The following is a 22,517-nucleotide window of genomic DNA, read 5'->3' as shown; positions in this document are numbered from 1 at the left end:
GTGTGTATTATTACCATTCAGATGATTCATTTTTCCCCATTTGAGAATTGGAGAGGGCTAACTTCTAATGTAACAACTCCACTCAAAAGCAGTACTTTTGTGAGCAGTAACAGATACTGGAATAAAATATTCAGGCCAATATCATCACCAAGTGGGGGACTGACTCTTCATTGCAGAAGAAAGAACCCATAGGAATAGATTTAAGAGGGAATTTTTTTTTTTTTTTTTTTTTTTTTTTTTTTTTTTGAGATGGAGTCTCGCTCTGTCGCCCAGGCTGGAGTGCAGTGGCCGGATCTCAGCTCACTGCAAGCTCCGCCTCCCGGGTTCACACCATTCTCCTGCCTCAGCCTCCCGCGTAGCTGGGACTACAGGTTCCCACCACCTCGCCTGGCTAGTTTTTTGTATTTTTTAGTAGAGACGGGGTTTCACCATGTTAGCCAGGATGGTCTCGATCTCCTGACCTCGTGATCCGCCCGTCTCAGCCTCCCAAAGTGCTAGGATTACAGGCTTGAGCCACCGTGCCCGGCCGTGGAAATTTATTTTTATAAATGTACTAGTCTCCTAGATTTCCTAATTATGTGATCACAAAGAAGCTGAAGAATTGGCCTTGTTTGATTTAATTATCCTAAAGATTTGATGAAAAGCAAACTGGAATCTGCTTTTCTCTCCCAACAAACATACTATTGGTAGCATATGTATAACTAAATCATTTTTCCTTATGTGTTCTTTTTTTATATTTGAAATATAATTCAGCAAAATGAATGTGGGAGTAAAGGATACCCTGCTTCTCTTGTAGCTCTTTTGCCCTTCATTCCCAGAAGCTGGTATAGTGCGAAATCAACCTTAAATATTTTGGACCAAACCAGAATAAGATGAGGCAATCTAGTCTGCCCCCTTGGCTCATCTTTAATTAGATGTACCTTGAGAAGGACAGCTGTAAGCCTCTTGATAAAATGGAATCAGAAGCTCAGATCAGGCCTACAACTGCAAGATTTTTCTAAAACTAAGTTAATTGATGTCCTAGAAATATTTCTACAAGTGCCTGTGAGGCAGTTTGAGAAACGAAGGCTAGAGGAAGGAGATTTAGTGCAGTTGCTTTCCCCATGACAACAACTGTGATTTCCTCCCTCCAATATTCCCTTGATGTGCCCTATATTCTTCAGTGGGATTCCCTCTGTTCTGAGGAAAGGGAGTGAAGTCTTGTCTACTCTAGAAGAAGGGCTCCACAGACTTCATCTGAGAGTCCCTGGGCATTTAACTGAAGACCAAGATTTTCCAGCTGTTGATATTCCTTGCAGTAGAGAACTACAAGTAGACCACCTCTACAATAATGTAATACAAGTATCTAGGTACTTGAGTGCCCCCAGAGACCTTAAAATTGTTTTAACCCAGAGCCCCACCCAAGCACTCCCATTTTTCTGCTGAAGAATCTTTGCCAAAACCAAACGTTCTTGTCAAGTTTTGGAAACCATTAGCCTTAGTCCATCCATCTTTCTTCATGCAACACAACAGACAGTTGTTCTAAATCACCTCTCAGTGACATGAGAACTTAGTCTTCTCTGAATCACACATCATAATTACCATCATCCCCAGCGTGCTCTGATTTTCTACAACAAAACATGCTTCATAGGCTTTGTCATTGGCCAAATCTGGATTTGAATGTTCCAGAAATAAAGGGGCTTTTTTTCTATCTTAAGCACTTACGAAATATCTTATATTTGCATAAAACTAAGCTAAGTATCAAAATGAATTTTAAAAAGAGAGAATACTGAAAATGGTAGCTCCTGTTCTTATGTGACTATTGTTTCTTCATTTTGAGCAATAGCATCAGTGCAGTAAGTAACCAGAAAGTATAAATAAACACAGGTTAATGCACTAATATAAAGTCATACAGGTACTGAGGCAACTCAGAGATACACCCTGGATCTTGTAGAGCAAAAAGAAAACTGGAGGGTATCCTAGGCTGAGGGCCATCAAGATTGAAGTCAAAAAGAGACGTATGAGAATTGGTTTACTCAAAAGAATAGGGTTGCAGTAAAGTAGGGTGCCCAAATAATGTCATCTGGAGAGTCAAAGATTTTTTTGACAGGAACCCTTGAATGCCTGGCTAATGACTTTTAAAATAATTTCAATTGCAGCATAAATTCCTATGTGACTCATCAGTGCCTATATATTTTGTTGATATCACAGTTTCAATTTGTCAGTCATATAAAGAATGATGTGTCTCCCTTACCTAGCTCTAAACATTGTTGCATGAAATGTGCTTGCCTGTGGTTGCCCTAGGAACATCTTTCTCTCATCTTCATGTGTTTGATTATGTAGATCTGGAAACCAAAACCCTCCAGGGGGCTAAAGGTGAAAACAGTCTCAGCTCCACAGGAACTTTTCTTGTGGACAATTCTAGTGTGGACTTCCAGAAATTTCCAGACAAAGAGATACTGAGAATGGCTGGACCACTCACAGCAGATTTCATTGTCAAGGTGAGCCCAATTTAGATACCTCCTTTTCAAGCCACATCCAAACTAATGTTACTTATAATTTCCTGAGCAGAGAGAGACTTTAGGTTCTGACATATGTTTGGAAAGCGTGTTTGTCACCCAGGAAATGTTTAATCTGAGGGTGTTGAGCTAGCTTCATCCTGGACTTTATGAGAACATATGGTATTTTAAGATCATAGGAAATCTTTATTATATAATTAATACAATCTTTATAATTAATAAAATAACCCCACCTAAGAAGCCAATGTATCATAAGTTGGTGGCTATAGATTGTTTTTAAAATAGTTTGGATACAGTCATTGACTTATATAGGCTATCCTCAGTAAAAGAGAAAAACAAACCGATTATCCACAGACTTGGTCAACTCATCATGCTTCCAATGGCAAGTTCTGTTTTCTTTTGCACTGGCAAGAAAACTAAGTTGTTTCCTTCTATCAGAGCTTCCCTACTCTTCAAGGTAATATAAAACACATTGCTGGAAGCTACATGCACATTCTGCTGGAAAAATGTACACACTAGAAGAACATTTGGGAATCACAATAAAATAAAACATATTTTTTTCCTTCAGTAGGTCAGGAGGACCTGAAGGATTTCAGCTGTAAAGCTGTAAAACTTGTAATGTGTCCAGGACTCCATAAATTTTTCATCATGGGACCTGGAGCCAGAGGACATTTGATTTAAGCTAAAGCTTGATGACCCCATGGCAGCTGGAAGTAAGAATGCATATAGAAAAATACAATAGGCAGTAAGGTTGGAGGGAGAAAGGTTCCAGAATACTGTCCTCCGTCTCCATCTGCATGGTAGTTCTCTTTAATCCAGTCCAGACGCCAGCCACATGAACGTGAGCAAGAAGCTACAAGCCATCAGAGGTAGCTCACAATAGAAATGATGCTGTAGGTAGTTAAATGATTTCCGTTAAGCAAGAAAATCCAGTAAAGAAGTGAAAGATGTCTTTATTCTTTGAAGCCCTTGGAGTACCATTAAATAGACCATGTATACTATAGTAATTTCCCTAGTGGCCTTGTGAGAGTTAATACACATACTGAAATTATGTAACTGGATTCAAGCAATATTACTTACATTGGAACAGCTCACAGCATTGTCAAATGTGTTACATCTATCCAGTTGCCTTCTGCACCTCACCACTTGGATAACCCATAGGCACAACAAGCCCAACATGCCTAAGTTTAACTTGAGCCCCAGATACCTGCTTTAACATCTTTATTTTTTTAATCTTACAAATTAAGACACTGTCTACCCAGGCAAGTGAGAAACCTTTGATTCACCCTGATTTTCCCTTCTATGTGCCGTCGGTCAGGCTTCAGCCAAACTGTCTCTCAGCATTGCTTTTTCTCCTCCATCCTTGCTGCCACTGTGTTAGCACAGGCCTTTACTTTTTGTCATCTGAGCTAGTACCATGCACCCTGAGCTAATTTCCCAGCCTCTGATTTCATTGCCTATGTTACCTTCAGAGTGCATTTCCTAAAACCCCTTCCCTAATTCTTCATAACCCTTCACCTTCACTCATTGCCTCTAGGTTAGAAGACAAATCCATAGCACAGCATCTGTTACTCTCGTTTAGCTGGATTGTGCCTACCTTTCCAACCTCACCTTGGACTTTTCCCCTTCTGTTTCAGCCCTGAATGATGGGCAGGTCCCCCAGCACCTTACACTCTTATAACCCATTACCTTTGCAGGATGCTGTGCCCTCTACGTGGAATGCTCTTATCGTGTCTTCTTCCATTCTCTTCACTACCTCTTACTTCTTCTTCAAGATCTCCTCCTTCTAGGAGTATTCTTTGACTCTACCCCAAATTTCTGTCTGTATCTCCCCACCTCTGTGTTCCTTGAGGGAAGAAACTGAATTGTATTTGTCTTCATATCTCCATGAGAAGAACCCAATAAGCACTAACAAGTGCTGGATGAATAAAGAATTTTTGCCACACAACAATTGTTTAAATAGAGCAGATGCTGACATCTCTGTTATACCCACAAGGAAACTTAGCTTCAGGAAATTTGAGTGACTTGCCTGAGTTCACACTGATGGGAAGCCAGCACTGAAAATCATATCTCTTTACTTCTGGTCCAGAACGCTTTCAATAGTTTGTGTTGCTTCTAAGAGTATATATCTTTTTCTTCAGTGTTTCATTAGAAAACACTGGGAATCAAATAAATGTAAAGTTATTCTAAGATAGATTATGTCATTCTTAAATTAATTTACTTAAACTTTAAAATGAGCCAGATAATTGAAGTATATAGAGAAAAAAAGAAGAAAATGATCTTTTTTTCTGGTACTTCATAATGAAACAATTTTCTCTTCCCTAATTTTTGTCAGAGAAATAGCTGAAAATAAGATATTACTGTTGATTATTATTTTTCATGATTTAAGTATTACAATTATATATATATATATCATATGAATTAAGCTTTCAGTAGCATTCAAAGTATAGTCTCTTTTGCATTATGTATATAACACACGTATATAGTTGATTAATCAAATCCTCTTTATAGATTTAAATGGCCATTTACTCAAGTCTCAAACCAATCTCACCTTGATAAGCATCATTAGAAACACTGAAATCCATCTTCACAATAAGCAAAATAGCGTCATCCTTGAGATGAGATCATTACCCTGGCGATCTGGTGGTATGAAGTCAGGTGATTCAGAAAGTGGAATAAACCATAGAGCAGAAAGCCATCAGTGTGGTGCTTACATAGAGGCCATGAGTATCTGGTTCTTCACAGAGAGCTGTCCAATGGCTATTTGAAGATTTTTTTTTAAAAGGCATGGAAGGATTTTATTTTTGAGATGTGGACATGTCTCTTAAAACAGTCTAGTTGAAACAAGTTCTCTTTTATTTTTTATTAATTAATTTTTAATTGACAAATACTATATATTCATCATATACAACATGTTTTCAAATATGTATACTTTGTGGAACAGCTGAACTGAGCTAATTAATATATGTATTACTTCACATATTTATCAATTTTTTATTATACTTTAAGTTCTAGGGTACATGTGCACAATGTGCAGGTTTGTTACATATATATACATGTGCCATGTTGGTGTGCTGCACCCATTAACTCATCATTTACATTAGGTATATCTCCTAATGCTATCCCTCCCTGCTCCCCCAACCCCATGACAGGCCCCGGTGTGTGATGTTCCCCTTCCTGTGTCCAAGTGATCTCATTGTTCAATTCCCACCTGTAAGTGAGAACATGCAGTGTTTGGCTTTCTGTTCTTGTGATAATTTGCTGAGAATGATGGTTTCCAGCTGCATCCATGTCCCTACAAAGGACAGAAACTCATCCTTTTTTATGGCTGCATAGTATTCCACGGTGTATATGTACCACATTTTCTTAATCCAGTCTGTCATTGATGGACATTTGCATTGGTTCCAAGTCTTTGCTATTGTGAATAGTGCCACAATAAACATATGTGTGCATGTGTCTTTATAGCAGCATGATTTATAATCCTTTGGGTATATACCCAGTAATGTGCTGAGAACACTTAAAATCTATCTCTTGGCAATTTTCACAAATACAATACATTGTTATTAACTGTAGCCACCATGTTGTAGATAGATCTCTTGAACTTATTCCTCCTAACTGAAATTTCGTATCTTTTGACCAACATTTCCCCCACAATTCACTTCTACCCCAACCTCCTGGCAGCCAACATTCTACTCTGTGTTTCTATTGGGTCAATTGTTTTAGATTGGACATAGAAATATTATTAATATCACACAGTATTTGTCTTTCTGGGCCTAGCTTATTTCATTTAACATAATGTTCTCCAGGTTCACCTACATTGTCAAAATGACAGGATTTTCTTCTTCTTTTAAGGCTGAATAGTATTCCATTGTGCATATATACTATGTTTTGTTTATCTGTCTGTTGATGAACATCTAGGATGATTTCACATCTTGGCTCTTGTGACTAGTGCTGCAGTGAACATGAGAGTGTAGATATCTCTTCAACATACTGATTTCATTTCCTTTGAATATATACCCAGGAGTGAGATTGCTGGATCATATAGTAGTTCTATTTTTCAAATTTTTTTAAGAAATCTTTATACTGCTTTCTACAATGGCTGAATCAATTTACATTCCCACCTATAGTATCCAAGGGTTCCCTTTTCTCTACATCCATGCCAACACCCATCTTTTGTCTTTTTGATAATGGCAATTCTGTTAGGTGTAAGGTGATATCATAGTATTGAATGCCTTTTCCTGATGATTAATGACGTTGAGTATTTTAAAATATGCTTGTTGGCCATTTGTATGTCTTCTTTTGAGAAAAATCTATTCAGATCCTTTGTTCATTTTTCAGTCAGATTGTTTTCTTGCTATTGAGTTGTTTGAGTTTCTTGTATATTTTGGATATTAACCCCTTATCAGATGTGTGATTTGCACATTTTTTTTTCCATTCTGTAGGTTGTCTCTTCACTCTGTTGATTGTTTCCTTCGCCTTGCAGAAGCTTTTTCTATTTTTGCTTTTGTTGCCTGTACTTTGGGGTCATATTCCAAAAATTGCCCAGACTAATTGAAGATGGTCAGTATGTTTTCTTCTAGTAGTTTTATAGTTTCAGGTCTTACATGTAAGTCTTTAATCCATTTTAAGTTGATTTTTGTGTATAGTGTGAGATACGGGTCTGATTTCATTCTTCCACATATGGAAGTTTTTCCAAACACTACTGTCCTTTTCTCAGCAACTTTGTCAGAAAATTAATTGACCTTAAATTTGTGGAGTAATGTCTGGGCTGTCTTCTGTTTAATTGGTCTATGTGTTTGTTTTTAGACTGGTACCATGGTGTTTTGATTACTATAGCTTTTCAGTAGATTTTGAAATCAGGTTGTATGATGCCTTTAGCTTTTTTCCTTTTTGTTCTAGATTACTTTGGCTATTTGGGGTATTTTGTGGTTCCATTTTAATTTTAGGGTTTTTTTTCTATTTCTGTGAAAAATGTTATTAGAATTTTCATGGAGATTGCATTAAATCTGTAGATAGTGTTGGGTAGTATGGGCATTTAACAATATTAATTCTTTCAATTCATGAACACAGGATATATTTCCATTACTTTGTGTTTTCTACAATTTTTTCATCAATGTTTTATAGTTTTCAGTGTCTTTCACTTTCTTGATTAAATTTACTCCTAAATATTGGGGGTTTTTGGTAGCTATTATAAATGGGATTGTTTCCTTAATTTCTTTTTTGAATGGTTTGTTATTAGTGTATAGAAATGCTATTGATGTTTATATGTTGATTTTTTTATCCTGCAACTTTACTGAATTTATTGATTAGTTCTAACAGTTCTTTGGTGGATGCATTATATATTAATTTAAGCACCACATTGCTTTTTGAAAAAGATATACAGGAATCAGAATGGCCACTTGTCAGTATCTCCATGAAATTTTATTGCCAAAATACCATTTTTGTTTCTTTAAAAGGAAAAGACTTTTTTGTGCAAAAGGAAGATTTTCTGACAGTGAGCAATTGTTATATATTGCCCTTGGTTCCAAAATAACGTTTTGGAATATCCTTCTCTTGCCACCTTTAAAACTAGACTGAATTCTCATCTTGCTTCCTAGAGGAGCATTTCTTCTAAAAATTTTAAACTTGTTTTGTTGGCTCTACATACATTTTGACAGTGGCAGTTTAGTGTGGTAGAATAGATAATCTGATGCTTACTGGATGTGTGACCTCAAGAATATTGCTTTGCCTCCTCGAACCTGTTTACTCCTTTATGAAATGGTAATAAAATACTCCTCACTCCTGAAGGAGCCCTTGTGGGGGATTAAATGAGATAATGTGTATAAAAGTGGATAGATCCAAATTACTTACTTTCCATCTTTTTGAAACACTTTAACTTTCAGTCAAACAAATCACTATACTCTATCTAAACAACAGCAGGAAGCTGCTTTGCTGAAGATGGTGAGAGGCTGATGCATTTACCAGTGATATACCCAGGAACAATGTGGCAGATGTAGCCATTAAGATAAATGGCTATGAGAGCAGACTGGCGGTGACATCTGTCAGTACATTAATTATTAGAGGTGATCTGGCCATCATCTGGATAACTGGCTGGCTTAGTATCCCCTGCCTCCCTTACTATGCCATGTGCCTCTTTTCTGAAGCTGCAGACCCAAGGAAAGAGAATGACTTTCCCAGGTAGAAGAGTCCTTCTCAGTCATAGGTCCATTCTTCATTAGAACCTCCAACTCAGCTCTACCTGTAAAAGCAGCTAAGATATTTTGGTACATATTCTGGTTTTACCCATTTGAAAGATCTCTGCAGAAAGCCATTAGACAGAGAAGAAAGTCACTGATAAGTATCTAAGCTACAAAAGTAGCAGAAACACACAGCAGAAGAGAAAGCAATAGCATGCTCAGAGCTGAGAGCACTAACTCATAATTCATGCACTGAAAACAAGAGAACACTTATTTCCTGCAGAGGACAATTTTAAAAAGGTATTGCATTTCTATAGTTGGGAAATTTGGTTAGGAAGATTGGCATCATTCCAATTGTTACCAAAATAGCATCTTTGAGAATTCTAAGGGAACAGAAACTTTGTGATTTTTACTTGTATCAGTTAGAGTATTAGGCAAAGACGATGCCTTCATATTTTGTTCTAGACAGCCTTGAACATAACCTTGCATACAATTCAGGATACAAAACTTGTTTTTATTATAAGAGGAAACAATACAAGGAGTCTGGAGAGAAATCCCATGTGCAAAATAATGGGAATTTACTTTATTAAGTAAGTTTATAAAATTATATGTATAATTTTATATATATAATTATATAAAATATATATAATTATAAAATATATATAATTGTCTCTCTATATAGACAGTTTGAAATAATGATACATACCATTGAATACTAAAGAAAAAAAGACACATAGTGAAACCTATAGATATGCACTACAAGCTAATATGCTTAAGAAAGCCTTTGTGGTGGGTGGATCACTTGAAGTCAGGAGTTCAAGACCAGCCTGGCCAAAATGGCGAAACCCCATCTCTACTAAAAATACAAGAATTGGCTGGGTGTGGTGGCAGGCACCTGTGATCCCAGCTACTCAGGAGGCTGAGGCAGGAGAGTCGCTTGAATCCAGGAGGCAGAGGTTGCAGAGATTGCACCATTGCACTCCAGCTTGGGTGACAAGAGCAAAACTCCATCTCAAAAAAAAAAAGAAAGAAAGAAAAACAGAAAGAAAGAAAGCCTTTATGATACTTGGGCAGCCTGTAAATCTTGGATAGGATTGAAATACAGTTAGTCCTCTACTTACAATAACCAACAACAAATTTTTGACTTTATTTTGGTGCCATAGCAATATCCATTCAGTAGAAAATGCATTTCAAGTACCCATACAACCATTCTGTTTTTCACTTTTAGCACAGTACTTAATAAATTATATGAAATATTCAACACTTTATTAGAAAACATGCTTTGTGTTGGATGATTTTGCCCAACTGTAGCCCAGCATAGGTGTTCTGAGCACATTTAAGGTAGATGTGGGGAAGCTGGGATATTTGGTAAGCGAGGTGTATTAAATGCATTTTCTACTTATAATATTTTCAACTTACGATGGGTTTATTGGCATATAACCCCATTGTAAGTTGAGGAGCATCTGTAACCAATTCTTTTATCCACTGGAGGCTGAGCATTGGCCAATATTTAATCCCAGATTGGTTTCGCTCTGACACCCAGCCTGTTTCTAGACAGTCTCCCCATTTCCATCAACCCGTGCTTATAGAAGGGAAAACCATTGTCCTAAGCCATGTGTTCTTGAGAGGAAAAGTTTAAGTCAACTGTAGGAAAGAAAAGAAGTGAATAGTAAGTACTGGTTCATTTTCCTACCCAACTTTTACGGGTAGTGACTCCGCCAATAAATATGCCCCTTTTGCTGATAGATGCCAAGCGTTTCAAACTGAGCTAATCAGAATATACTGCATTTCTCAGCAGATTTCACACATTGTTTTGCCAATCACACAGCTAGGTTTAGGATGCAGAGACAGAGAACTGGTTCCTCATCTTTCTTTCACTCTTGAGAGCTGCAGATCCCTGCCCAATCCTGCCTCGCTCCCCACCACCACAGTACTAAGCTCAGTTCTGGTCACTGGTTTCCTGTCCTCGTCCTCCATCTGACCACTGAGACAGTCCTTCAAGTAGGCTGCAGTCTGCTTTGCCACTCAGTGTCTCCTTCCTGACAAATCTTTGCTACCCTCTTTGTTCTTTAGACAACGTTATACCCGTTGTTTCCAGAGAAGCATCTCTGATCTACTGCCCTACTCAAGGGCTGGGGGCAGCATTAATCACAACTCTGAGCTAGGTAGGTTGGGCACAGTGGCTCATGCCTGGAATCCCAGCACTTTTGGGAGCTGAGGCAGGAGGACTGCTTGAGCTCAGGAGTTTGAGACTAGCCTGGGCAACTTAGTGAGAGATCCCATTTCTATGAAAAAGAAAAAAAAAAAGAAAAACTCTGAGCTAGGGGTCTATGGGCTGAACTGCACTATTTTCCAATATGGAGGTCTGGAGTTCTAGAAAAACTAGAAAACTCTATTAAGAAGTATAGAGGTAAAATTGGGTACTAATATTTTTTAAATCATTTTAAATCTACTAATGCCTAATCTTAGCATTTCCAACTGTTAAAATTATCAGGTATTTCAAACAGCAAGACGACTGAATCTGTTTCATTCCCATAGTAAGTAGCATTTTGGCAAACCCTCTTCACTATACTATCCTGCCTAAAAAGACAGCCTTCCAAGGAGGGTAGAAAGTGCTCTTGGGGTTGGGTGTGGTGGCTCACGCCTGTAATCCCAACACTTTGGGAGGCCGAGGCAGGTGGATCACCTGAGATCAGGAGTTCGAGACCTGCCTTGCCAACATGGCAAAACTTCGTCTCTACTAAAAATACAAAAAATTAGCTGGGTGTGGTGGTGGACACCTGTAATCCCAGCTACTCAGGAGGTTGAAGCAGGAGAATCACTTGAACCTGGGAGGTGGATGTTGCAGTGAGCCAAGATCCTGCCACTTCACTCCACCCTGGGTGACAGAGTGAGACTCCATCTCAAAACAAAGTGCTCTTGGATAAACATTGTTTTGTAATAATACTGTTTCTTTTTATGAAACAGTATCATCTGATGATCAAGTGATCAGTAACATCTTCAAGGAAACTGGCAGATATATATAAAAAGATAATGACTCATTAAGTAATTTATCACATATAATAGTTTGAAATTCCAAAAGTACCTGAAAGGTATATAATTCAATTGTTTGTTCATTAATGCATTTGTTTATTCAGCCATTATTTGGATACCTACTATGTGCCAGACATTGTAGATGACACTGAAAAGCGATGAGCAGGATAAATGTACCTGCCTCCATGGAGTTTATAGAATATGAAAGAGAAAGATGATAAGATAACAATTATTTCAAAATGTGGTATTTATAGATATATAACTGCTATAAGGAAGATTTTATTATTGTTGCATATCTTTTCAAGCCCAAACAAAAGCATTTTAAAATAGTCTTAACAGCAGTTCCTGAGGATACAGTATCACTGTCAACTACCAGAACAACCCAAAATTGAGTCTGGTAGACTGACACATTTAATAAACAGATGTACCAGTTTTTCATGTTATTCTCTCCCTAGCAGGCATACTGATGTATGTTCACTGTTTCCAAGCTTTCCAAAGTCATGACATCCCTGTTGCTCTGAGAGCAGTGTGACCAAGTCACATAACACTGTGGATCCCAGCTCAGAGGTACACAGCAGTGGCTCACTTGTGGGTTCCTCTTGCCTCCCTGTCCTCATGAGAGCAGCGACTGAAGAGCTAAGCCAGGTTGGGGGGACCCCTGATTGCCGGTCCCCTTACTGGCCCATCTGAGGCAACAGTTTCTACATCAGTGAGAGAAAGAAACTTAGGGAATATCCCAAAGCTCACAAATTGCCTTTTCCCAATGAAAAAGGAAAAGGTGCTTTCACAGTGCTTTATCTGGAAAAGCCTTTGTGTGCTTAATGATGTTTTCATGTGCTTATGATATCTCCTTGACTCCTTGGATTTTACATGGAATTAAAGCTCAACCATAACCCCCCATACACATTTCTATGGTCTTCCAGCTCTGTCATGACAGTGCAGTCAATCGCTATGGAAAAGTTTTTGTCTTGTCTTTTCATGTTAGTGTGAGAAATCATTGTGTTGAATTAGAAACACTGAAACATTGTGATTATAGGAAGAAGAGTTTGGTTTGAATACTCTTTTTTATTAACATAAGGAGGTCAAAATTACATATACCAGATGTGTTTAGCTCCCTAAACCAAATGTGTCAAACTGAAGCTTTCTAGAACAGAGTTTCTCCAAGTATTATGATGTTATATCCTCCTCACTTTGGCTGTAGGAAGCTAAGATTTTTTCCCTTACTTCCCAGGACTCAGGTTAGCATTCCAAAAAGAACACCTGCAAAAACAAACAGAAAAAGCAAAAAACAAAGCAAACAAACAAAAAACTCATCTCTTTGAATCTAAACAAACGTTCTGGTCTTTTATTTTTTCGTGAATCTTATGTTTAAATGAAAGGTTTTTTCTAATAGCTTTCCATTGTGATAACCACACATCCCAAGAGAGCTGGAGACTTTTGTAAGTTTAAAAAAATTTTTTTAAAAAGAACTTTCCAAGGAGTGTGATTAATACTACACCCCTAAGCAAGCAGTTAGGTACCCTTGTATCTGACACATAGAAATGAGAAATAGGAATCTATAGGTAGTGCTCTTTTTTTGTGAAAGACATTGTATTGCTTCAGCTGTTTGTGTTTTAAAGTAGAGTGGTATCACTGTTTATTCTAATTGGAAAATACGTGAATGCTCTACAGGTCAAAATCCCAGGATAATATGAGACATTCTGTAGGGTTTCTCTCTTCCTTCTTTCCACCTCTCTCAGACTTTCTGGGAAACTTTTGCATATTCCCATCTAAACTCCAAAAACTGATGTAGAGTTTAGCATCCATCAATTTTTCTTGGCCCTGTTTCTTCAATATTCTTATTTTCCCCCTGCATTCTAGATGTTTAATCTACTTGTTAAATTAAGTAGCACAGAAATAGGACTGTCCTTAAAATAATCTGAAGGCCAAATCCATCAATGTGTCCTACATTACGGGCAATTAAGAAAATGGTAAGACTTAAAAACACTTAAAAAAGACTTGGGGCAGGTGGTTCAGTTGGACTCTGATACTTCTCTAATTGTTGCAATGTAGAGTAAGAAGTAATCCTCTCAATTGTCCTTGGAACCTCCTTATAGTAAGTAGTCCAAACCTTGTCCAACAGTCTAAATGTTGTATCATTCTGTCTTCATGAAATTGGTGACATAAGGTACTTTTTCCTTCTCTTCAGTCTGAGTATGTTTTCTCAACCTTGTACTCTTAAGAACCATTAAGGACTTGTCTCACATACTCACATACCCCCTTTAAAAAAAAAAAAAGAAGTTGTAATTTCCATTAACCACCAGCTTTATGTAAAAGTAAATAAATTGTTTTTAAGTAAATAATTGTTTTTATAACATAAATTTGTGTTTTTCAGTTTTTTTCTTAAACCATCAACATTTGAGTTACCTAGTTCTCTAGGCATGGGCCCAGAAATTTGCATTTTAGCCAGCATCTAGTTGGTAACTTTGCACACTCAAATATGTGAATCGCTAAATTGACAAGAAGCCCAGTATGTGTCTCTGAATGGGCAGTGTTATTTAATTCTTCTTTTTTCTTAACCAAAACCAGTATATTTTCTGCAGTATATAATTTTCTTAGAACAAATTGTCTATTTCTGAATCTACATTTTAAAATCCACATAGTTTTATCTATTATACCAAAGAGGTTGGAAATAAAGGACAGAAAAGGAATACCAGCTTGGATTAAGATGATAGTGAAATCATAAATTGAGATATTGCTCTCCCTTGTTCTGTGGCAACAGAACTGAGAAGATAATGATAGTGAAAGCTCATGCAAGGACCATTCACTGGTGAAATGGTAGGATCAGTGATACTGCCATTGCCATTTCTCCCCCGATGCAGTCCCTTACACAGCCTAAAACCATCAACACTACCATATACTCTTGTTCAAAGCTGCAAGGGACCAGAAAGCACCGCACTGTCACGTTACTTCTTTTACTTTCCTGTTGACTCCTGCAGATTCGTAACTCGGGCTCCAGTGACAGTACAGTCCAGTTCATCTTCTATCAACCCATCATCCACCGATGGAGGGAGACGGATTTCTTTCCTTGTTCGGCGACCTGTGGAGGAGGTAATGGTGTTCACTTAATCTAGAAACTGTTGCCTTCTGTGAGGAAATACGTGGGTATTATAAAAGTAGAGTTACTTCAGCGTGGAAGAAATTTTATACTGTGGTGGACCAGATCCTTTCTTAACAGAGTGGAATCTCGAGGCCCTCTTGTAAGGCAGATACCTCCGCCAAGATGCCAAAGACATTTTCTGCCTGTAAAGGAGTCCCACTAGAGGAAACAGTCTTTTGTTTGTTTGTTTGTTTTTGAGACGGAGTCTCGTTCTGTCGCCCAGGCTGGAGTGCAGTGGCCGGATCTCGGCTCACTGCAAGCTCCGCCTTCCGGGTTCACGCCATTCTCCTGCCTCAGCCTCCCGAGTAGCTGGGACTACAGGCACCCGCCACCTCGCCCCGCTAATTTTTTGTATTTTTGGTAGAGACGGAGTTTCACCGTGTTAGCCAGGATGGTCTCGATCTGCTGACCTCGTGATCCGTCCGCCTTGGCCTCCCAGAGTGCTGGGATTACAGGCGTGAGCCACCGCACCCAACCAAGGAAACAATCTTTACTTCTCACCTTGATTTTGTAGAAGGTCACAGCTAGAAATATTCTGATTTGGCAGCAGTTTGGTCCTGAAACAGGCAGGTCCATTCACTTACATGTAAACTACTCATGTAATTGAAGTAAAGTCATCTATTCAGCTATCAATTAAAGAGTGTTTATCAGGCTTCCTTAATTAGAGAAAATAGTTTGCTACCAGGAAAAAAAAAATCTCTGCATTTTAGACTTAGGCTCAGTTATTTTTCAACTCCACCCCATCATCCATGCAGTAAAAGAAATGCCATTTGCTTTATTTATTCATTAAAATGCATCTCTCCTGAAAAGTCACAAAATAAACTCCTGTCTCTCTCCATCATATTTGTAACACGAACAGCATTTTGTTTACTAGAAAAGGCGTTTGTGTTACCACAGAAGGTTATTTTTCCTCATTTTCTGCTCATCATAATTATAGTGTTTACATAATGATTACATTGAATTATTTCCCAATAATTTATTTAGACATTGCCCTACAGCAAATCATTTAGTTCCTTTAACTTTTATGCTTTGATAAGGCAATGAATAACTTAATACCTAAGTATTTTTCTCCTTTCAAATTATTTTCTTGGTGTAAATACTCAGGAGTGAGATTATTAGATCAAGGAATTTCAGAATTTTTATGGCTATTGGCACACATTACCAAATTCTTTCCAGAAGGATAACAATCAGTGTGTGAATATTTTAGATTCATTGCCAACTGAGTCAGTATTTGTGGATTATCGTTTTTCTAAGTTTTTCTAATGTAATGGATATAAAATTGTATGTCTGTTCTTTTGAAAAGTAGCACATCAAATAAATTCTAGCTCTAGTTTCATAGAAACCAGTTAATTGGCTGACTTTAGCTAATCCACAGAAGTATCACTAGATTAATTTGACAAGATATAAAAGGATAGTACCTCAAAATGGAGATAAATGATTACCCATAAATTTTTGGGAAACATTGTATGATGTAATTCATCTTTACCTATGTTTTTCTATCTGCACAATGTAAACAAACCACTGAAAAATGTGGTTCTATGGAGCAAAGTTGGATTTTAGCTTGAAAGAAGTCAGTAGAAGTGCCATGAAATACTTTTACTCAGTTGATAAAAAACTGTCAATTCAACATTTTAAGCATTTCGATAGAATGAGTGTTTCTACTTGTTCCATCTGTCAGGAATAGAAAATCATTTAGCTGGCCAGGCGCAGTGGATCACGCCTGTAATCCCAGCACTTTGGGAAGCCAAGGCAGAAGGATGGCTTGAGGCCAGGAGTTCAAGACCAGCCTGGCCAACATGGCGAAATCCCGTCTCTACTAAAAATACAAAAATTAGCTGGTGTGGTGGTGCGAGCCTGTAATCCCAGCTACTTGGGAGGTTGAGGCATGAGAATCGCTTGAAACCAGGAGGCAGAGGTTGCAGTGAGCGAAGATCATGCCACTGCACTCTAGCCTGGGTGACAGAGCAAGACTCTATCTCAAAAAAAAAAGAAAAGAAAATTGCTTTGTTTCAAAAAAGAAAATTGCTTTGTTTAAAAACGAACTGTCAATTACTTTGATGTTCCATGGGAATACATTATTTTGATATATTTACTAATGACTAGCATAGGAAATAGTTTCAAGGAAAGAATCTAAGGTTATTTTTTTCTTTTGTAAAAATGAAAACCATGCTTTGTGAGAAATAGCACTTCAATTATATGCACACATACAGCTGCTATTAGAGTATGATGTCAGCAACCTTGATAATAGTTCACTACATAATAAAAACATTGATGTTAGATTCACATATATCTTACTTCTTTGGGCCTCATTTTCCTCACATCAAAATGAGAAAGTAGAACTATCAGTGGTTTTCAGATGTTTCTGGGTATCAAACCTTGCTTCAAAGGAAACCTTAATTATAAAGCCAGTATAAAAGGAAGACTGTTCTGGGTGAAGGTGTGAGGGATGTGGAGACCAGCCGTCCTTTCACTTTATTGTGAAATTTACTGAAGTTTCCAGCTTGAACATTACTGAAGAAATGATCTCTAAGTTGTCTTCTCTGTTTCTGATTCCAGATTCAACTGGTTGGACATTTTGCTTAGTGTAAAAATTGCTACTCCAAATACCATATGAAACTTTAGAAAACATGATTTTCTGATGATTTTAGTCATTTCCTTCATTTTTGCTCTAACCCTTCATTTTATCCATGCTATAATAGCTTCAAAGCAACAGGTTTAGGCTGACAAATTTTGATTTTGAAAAATAATCATCTCAGATTAATAACTTACTGTGTTGTTCCTGTATTTTACTATGTGATAAATTCTGTCCCTGTGTAGAAATTATTATCTGGAAAATTATAAAATGATTAGCCTGTTATAAAATTAGATGCTTTTTGAGTACAATGTGATTGAAAAGTAAAAGTACATTTACTTACTTAAAATGTCATTTTGCTACTTGATTTTTTTAATAAAACAAATATTAGATGGAAAAAGTGTTCTTATCCTTGCTTTCATTACTTTTCATGCTTTTCATCTTTATAGTCAAATTTTAAAAGACCTTTTTTTAGGGTCTTTAATGAACAATTAATTTTTGTGGGTGGTCTGAGAACACAGCCTTAAGCCAGGAAATCTGGCTCATAAACCTCCTTCTGATTTCCTAAAATCTTTTGCAAGTCCCTTAATGATTTAAATCTTGCTTCCTAATATATATTTAGCAATAACAGCGCTCAACCCACCTGCTAGGGATAATATATTTGGCACATTAATTAGGGTAAGAATGATATAAACAGCCTAATTTTTAAAAATTCTCTATGTACATTTATTTTTCACCCCAAGAATCTAAGTCTTGATTACCACCCTACCAGAAATCCACAGGACAATAAAAAGGCAGGTAGGAAAGATAAAACATATGAAGAGAATTAACTATTAGTCAACAATACTTTTTTTTAAGAGAGGCTTCTTTAAACAATGACAATTTGTGGGTGGAGGCTAAGAAATATTCACTAGAGACTTTTTAAAGAGAATGACAGAAGATTTTGAATATAACAAAAATGGAACAGTAACAGGGAGGTATTTTTATTAATTCTGCAGGGAAACAGGATTTGTGATGTCCACTGTTGGAATCTCAGTGGTCCATTTACTCAACCCACTCAGGTTGAATTTTAGCAAAAGTAACGTTCCCAGGCAGCTGGTGGGACCTGATCCTGTGCTGGCCCCTCATGTGCAAGGGGAGCAATGTGGGATTTATTTTGTTTATTTATTTGGGAGTTTATTCTCCCTAGTGCTCCAGTTACTAAGGAGGCAATTTAGCATTCTTGTATAAGATGGTTGGTAAATACTGATGATCTTTTTTGGATATAGAATTCTGCATTATATTTTTAGATCATATAAAAGAAATAACAAGAACAGTTCTTACCACAGTCTTATTATCTGGCTGGGCCCTTAAGTAGTTCAAGCCTAATTATATAATGTAATTATTAAGATTTGAGTGGATTACTTGAGAAAAGCACAGTACTTGAGGTCTGCAAAAATTAATGAGCCTTCCAATTATGTGTCTTTTTTTCCTGGAAATGACTAAGGCATTGGGGAATAATTTCCATTGATATGAGCTGGCCAAAATGCATAAAGAAATATATTGCATTGGCATGTACATTTAAACTTGCCTGGATGGTTTGATACTACAGGTTATCAGCTGACATCGGCTGAGTGCTATGATCTGAGGAGCAACCGCGTGGTTGCTGACCAATACTGTCACTATTATCCAGAGAACATCAAACCCAAACCCAAGCTTCAGGAGTGCAACTTGGATCCTTGTCCAGCCAGGTCAGTCAAATTTGCTAGTTCATTTGTCATAAATATAACTCAAGTTCCAAATAGGTTTCTTAAATTAAAAGGAAATATTTTCATTGAAAATAAAATGAAATGAAACATAAATAGCGTTGCTGTCCAGTGTCCATTACTAATCATGTATTAGTACCCATGCTTCCTGCTCTTGCTGCTTTGCGAGGCCATCTCAGAGTCTACAGACTTTCCTTTTATAAAGCAGCAGGTGACATGCTCTTCAGAGTCATTTTCTCTTCTGATTTCCTTTCCTTCTGGTTCCTTGTTTCCTTCCTTAACAAGGTCCAGGCCAATGGACCATTCAACGTTCTTAACCAATGTGATGACACAATGTTCTCAGGATTTTTTCCATTTTATCTCTGTTCCCGATCAGGGACATGATCAGAGCAGACCATATTTCAGGGCTACAACTGATTCCTTCTAGCCTGTCCACACTGATTATATAGAGTCAAAACCAGCCTTAGAACAGTTCTACTGCCTTTGAACATACTCAGTCTTTGCTAAAGAGAAAACAGAACTTATTCCCAGTAGTCAGATTCTTAAAAGGTCTTTTAAATTAGAAGCTTTAAGCAGGCACTTGACACTTTCACACATGATTATTTGCTTTTTGGAATCCACAGTTAGCCCTCAGATTATTTGCAGGGTCAAGAATCTGCCTGATGAATGAAATATCTCAGGTGATGAGTAGTCATGGAAGTGCAGGTCAAGAATCTTTTCATGGGTGTAACATTTGCCTTTGCAGTGACGACACTTGCTGATGATTCTCTTTAGTATAGCGTCGCTTACTCATCCTCAGCTTATGAGAGAGAATATAAGAAAAGCCTTCCCCTACAAAAGCAATCAGGAATACCAAAAAACAAAGATTCATTTTCAAACTCCTTGGATTTTTGAGAAACATCCCAGTATTATTTTTTAAAATCATAGTATACTAATGATGTATGCACAAAAAGAAAGCTTCAACTCATTAAAATATGACTTGGGCAATGTTGATGCAAGTCATTCTATTTTGAGGTTACAAGCAATGCAATTTTAGTTTTTGTTTTCTGCTGTTAATTTCTTAAGGTGTATGTTCCTGTACTCTTCTATCTTTACATTTATGAATGCTAAGTTCTGCATGTGATATGAAATTGCTGTTATTAATTAATTCACAGGAACCATATTCCCTACCTCATAAAAGTGAACTCAGAATAACAGGTTTTCATTAAAGGAACAAAAAGAATAGATATTTTATAACTGTAAAATTTAGGTGAAGTTTAATTTAGCATCATATTACATCAGAAAATTATATATTAAAAATTGGATACAATATAAAAACTGAATAAGGTGTTGAAATTGTGCTTGGATTTCTTTATTTTGGAAATCTTAAGGGTTTGAAATTTTTTAGCCAAGATAGTTATAACCCATGCAATTTGATTTCATTTTAAAATTATTCTACTTATACATTTTTTATGTATAACTGTAATAGGAAGAAGACCAGTGTGTGAAAGGCAGTTATCCTAATTCAGACAGGTCGAGTCAGCCCTAGAGAGACCTTGAAAGTCTTTTACACATTTCCATGAAAATTTGTACGTATATTTCTAGGAGAAATGACAGTTTCACTTCCCACAACTTCATAAAGCTTTTTTCCACTAGGAAAAAAAAAAAGTCAATTAAGAGATGGCCATGGAAGAGAGTTATGTGAAATAAAAGCATTTTGTTAACAATTTGAAAGAAATGTTTATAATAATGTTTACTCAATCTTTCTCGCCTCTGATTTTTACCCACTCTTGTCTGTTGGAGAAGCTTTTTGGCCTATTTCTTATTACCCAAAGCAAAAGGCCATTCTACAGTGAAAGAAGTCTGCCTGTGCAATTTCTACCTTTTCTATGTCCTGTGTTATTTTAAAACATTTAATACAGCACATGAATAAATGTTGGGACAGGTGGCTATTTAAAAAAGAAAGACACAAAGAAAGATAAGTGAGAAAAGGAAAAAGAAAAAATAGGCAAATGTCCGGAAGCTGCTTTTTTTGTTGAAAAAGTAATTAGACAAAGCTGAGAAAATGAAGACTTAGCAGTAGAAAGGTCTAAGGGACAGCTGCTTCAGAAAATATAAGTATGCTACTCTGAGGTTAAGATACTTCAGAAATTGCCGTGAAATTCATTGAACTCTTTTGCATACCTGTAATCAAAGCAACACTTCTGAATTCTAAGAGAAAATGCAAAGTGATGGTCTAAGCAAAGTAGATAGAAGAGACTCCATAAAACAGATCTGCTCTTCCATCAGCCATTGCAGAATCAAACCCTCAGGAAACTGTTTTATCACTCAGATTTAATGGTCTAATAGTAAAATCAAGAGCGAACAATGATATTCCACCAACACTTTTGTGTCCAAATTTAGAAATTCCCAAAAGGGAAAACCAATATTCTTGGTATAAAATCACATATTTTTAATTTCAAAAGAAATTTATTATATCTAGCCACTGAGATATTTATTCATTTTTCCTGAATCACACTAGGATTTTTACCTATTATAGTATTTAAAAGTAGAATCACTTGTAGTAAGAAAAGAGAAGGAAAAAAATTTAAAAATTAAAAAAAATTGAAAAGCAAAGTCCCAGTTAGATAGCCAACTTTATTCCCTATCAAGGCTTGCAAGTGTCATTGACAGCAAAAACCACATCAAACAATTAAGTCTACAACCTTATATTTATTATTTTACCCTTCTGGGCTTCCATTTTCTCACCCACAAAATGGGAAGAGAGGGTCATTTGTTGTCAAATTAGTGGTTTTCAAACTGTGCCCACAGAGCCTGTTGTTCCACAGTTTTTTAAATTAAATTTTGTTTTATGTATTTTAAAGTTTTTTAAAATAATAATTCACAAAAGATATATTCAAATATGTTAAACTAATTTTAACTGATTCGCACTAAGTTAAATTATAAAAATTATAACAATTTTAAGTGTTGTACTACCAAAGTAAATGCTTTTGCCCTCATGATTGAGTTCCTTGGTTATGTCTAGTTGAAAAAATAACTACCCTAAGATTGCAAGGTAAGCTGTAAAAACAGTATTCATTACCAAACACTCTCTATGATAATAAGAATTTTCTTATTACTACATATCTAAAACCTAAACAAAGAAGAAATAAACTAGACATGGCCACCGGTAGCCACAATCCCTGATATCTGCTTTTTGTGTTTACCAAAATAGCTTCCCTATTCTCATTATTTTGCTTTATAATAGGTAAACATTATACGTTTGAACTAATCAACTAAAATCATAAATATCATCCGCGTTGGGTCTATATATGTTGGTCTTTTACACAATATAAAGCCTCCCAATGACCAGGATGTTTCTAGTCACTGCATGTA

At 36.7% G+C, this 22,517-nt stretch overlaps 1 protein-coding gene across 1 annotated transcript in view; it reads left to right on the top strand.

The window, feature by feature from the left end:
• ADAMTSL1 (ADAMTS like 1) overlaps positions 1-22,517 on the top strand; it is a 425,354-nt gene that overhangs the window by 165,693 nt on the left and 237,144 nt on the right. The window contains exons 7-9 of the mRNA XM_025359517.1: positions 2,323-2,480; positions 14,686-14,797; positions 19,010-19,148. Of these exons, the coding sequence (XP_025215302.1) occupies positions 2,323-2,480; positions 14,686-14,797; positions 19,010-19,148 (409 nt within the window). The remainder of the gene's footprint in view (positions 1-2,322; positions 2,481-14,685; positions 14,798-19,009; positions 19,149-22,517) is intronic.

The sequence above is a fragment of the Theropithecus gelada genome, chromosome 15 (genome assembly GCF_003255815.1).
Source record: "Theropithecus gelada isolate Dixy chromosome 15, Tgel_1.0, whole genome shotgun sequence".
In the NCBI taxonomy this organism is placed as follows: domain Eukaryota; kingdom Metazoa; phylum Chordata; class Mammalia; order Primates; family Cercopithecidae; genus Theropithecus; species Theropithecus gelada.
Note: the sequence above shows the minus strand (reverse complement) of the source record. Positions and strands in the feature narration are given on the sequence as shown.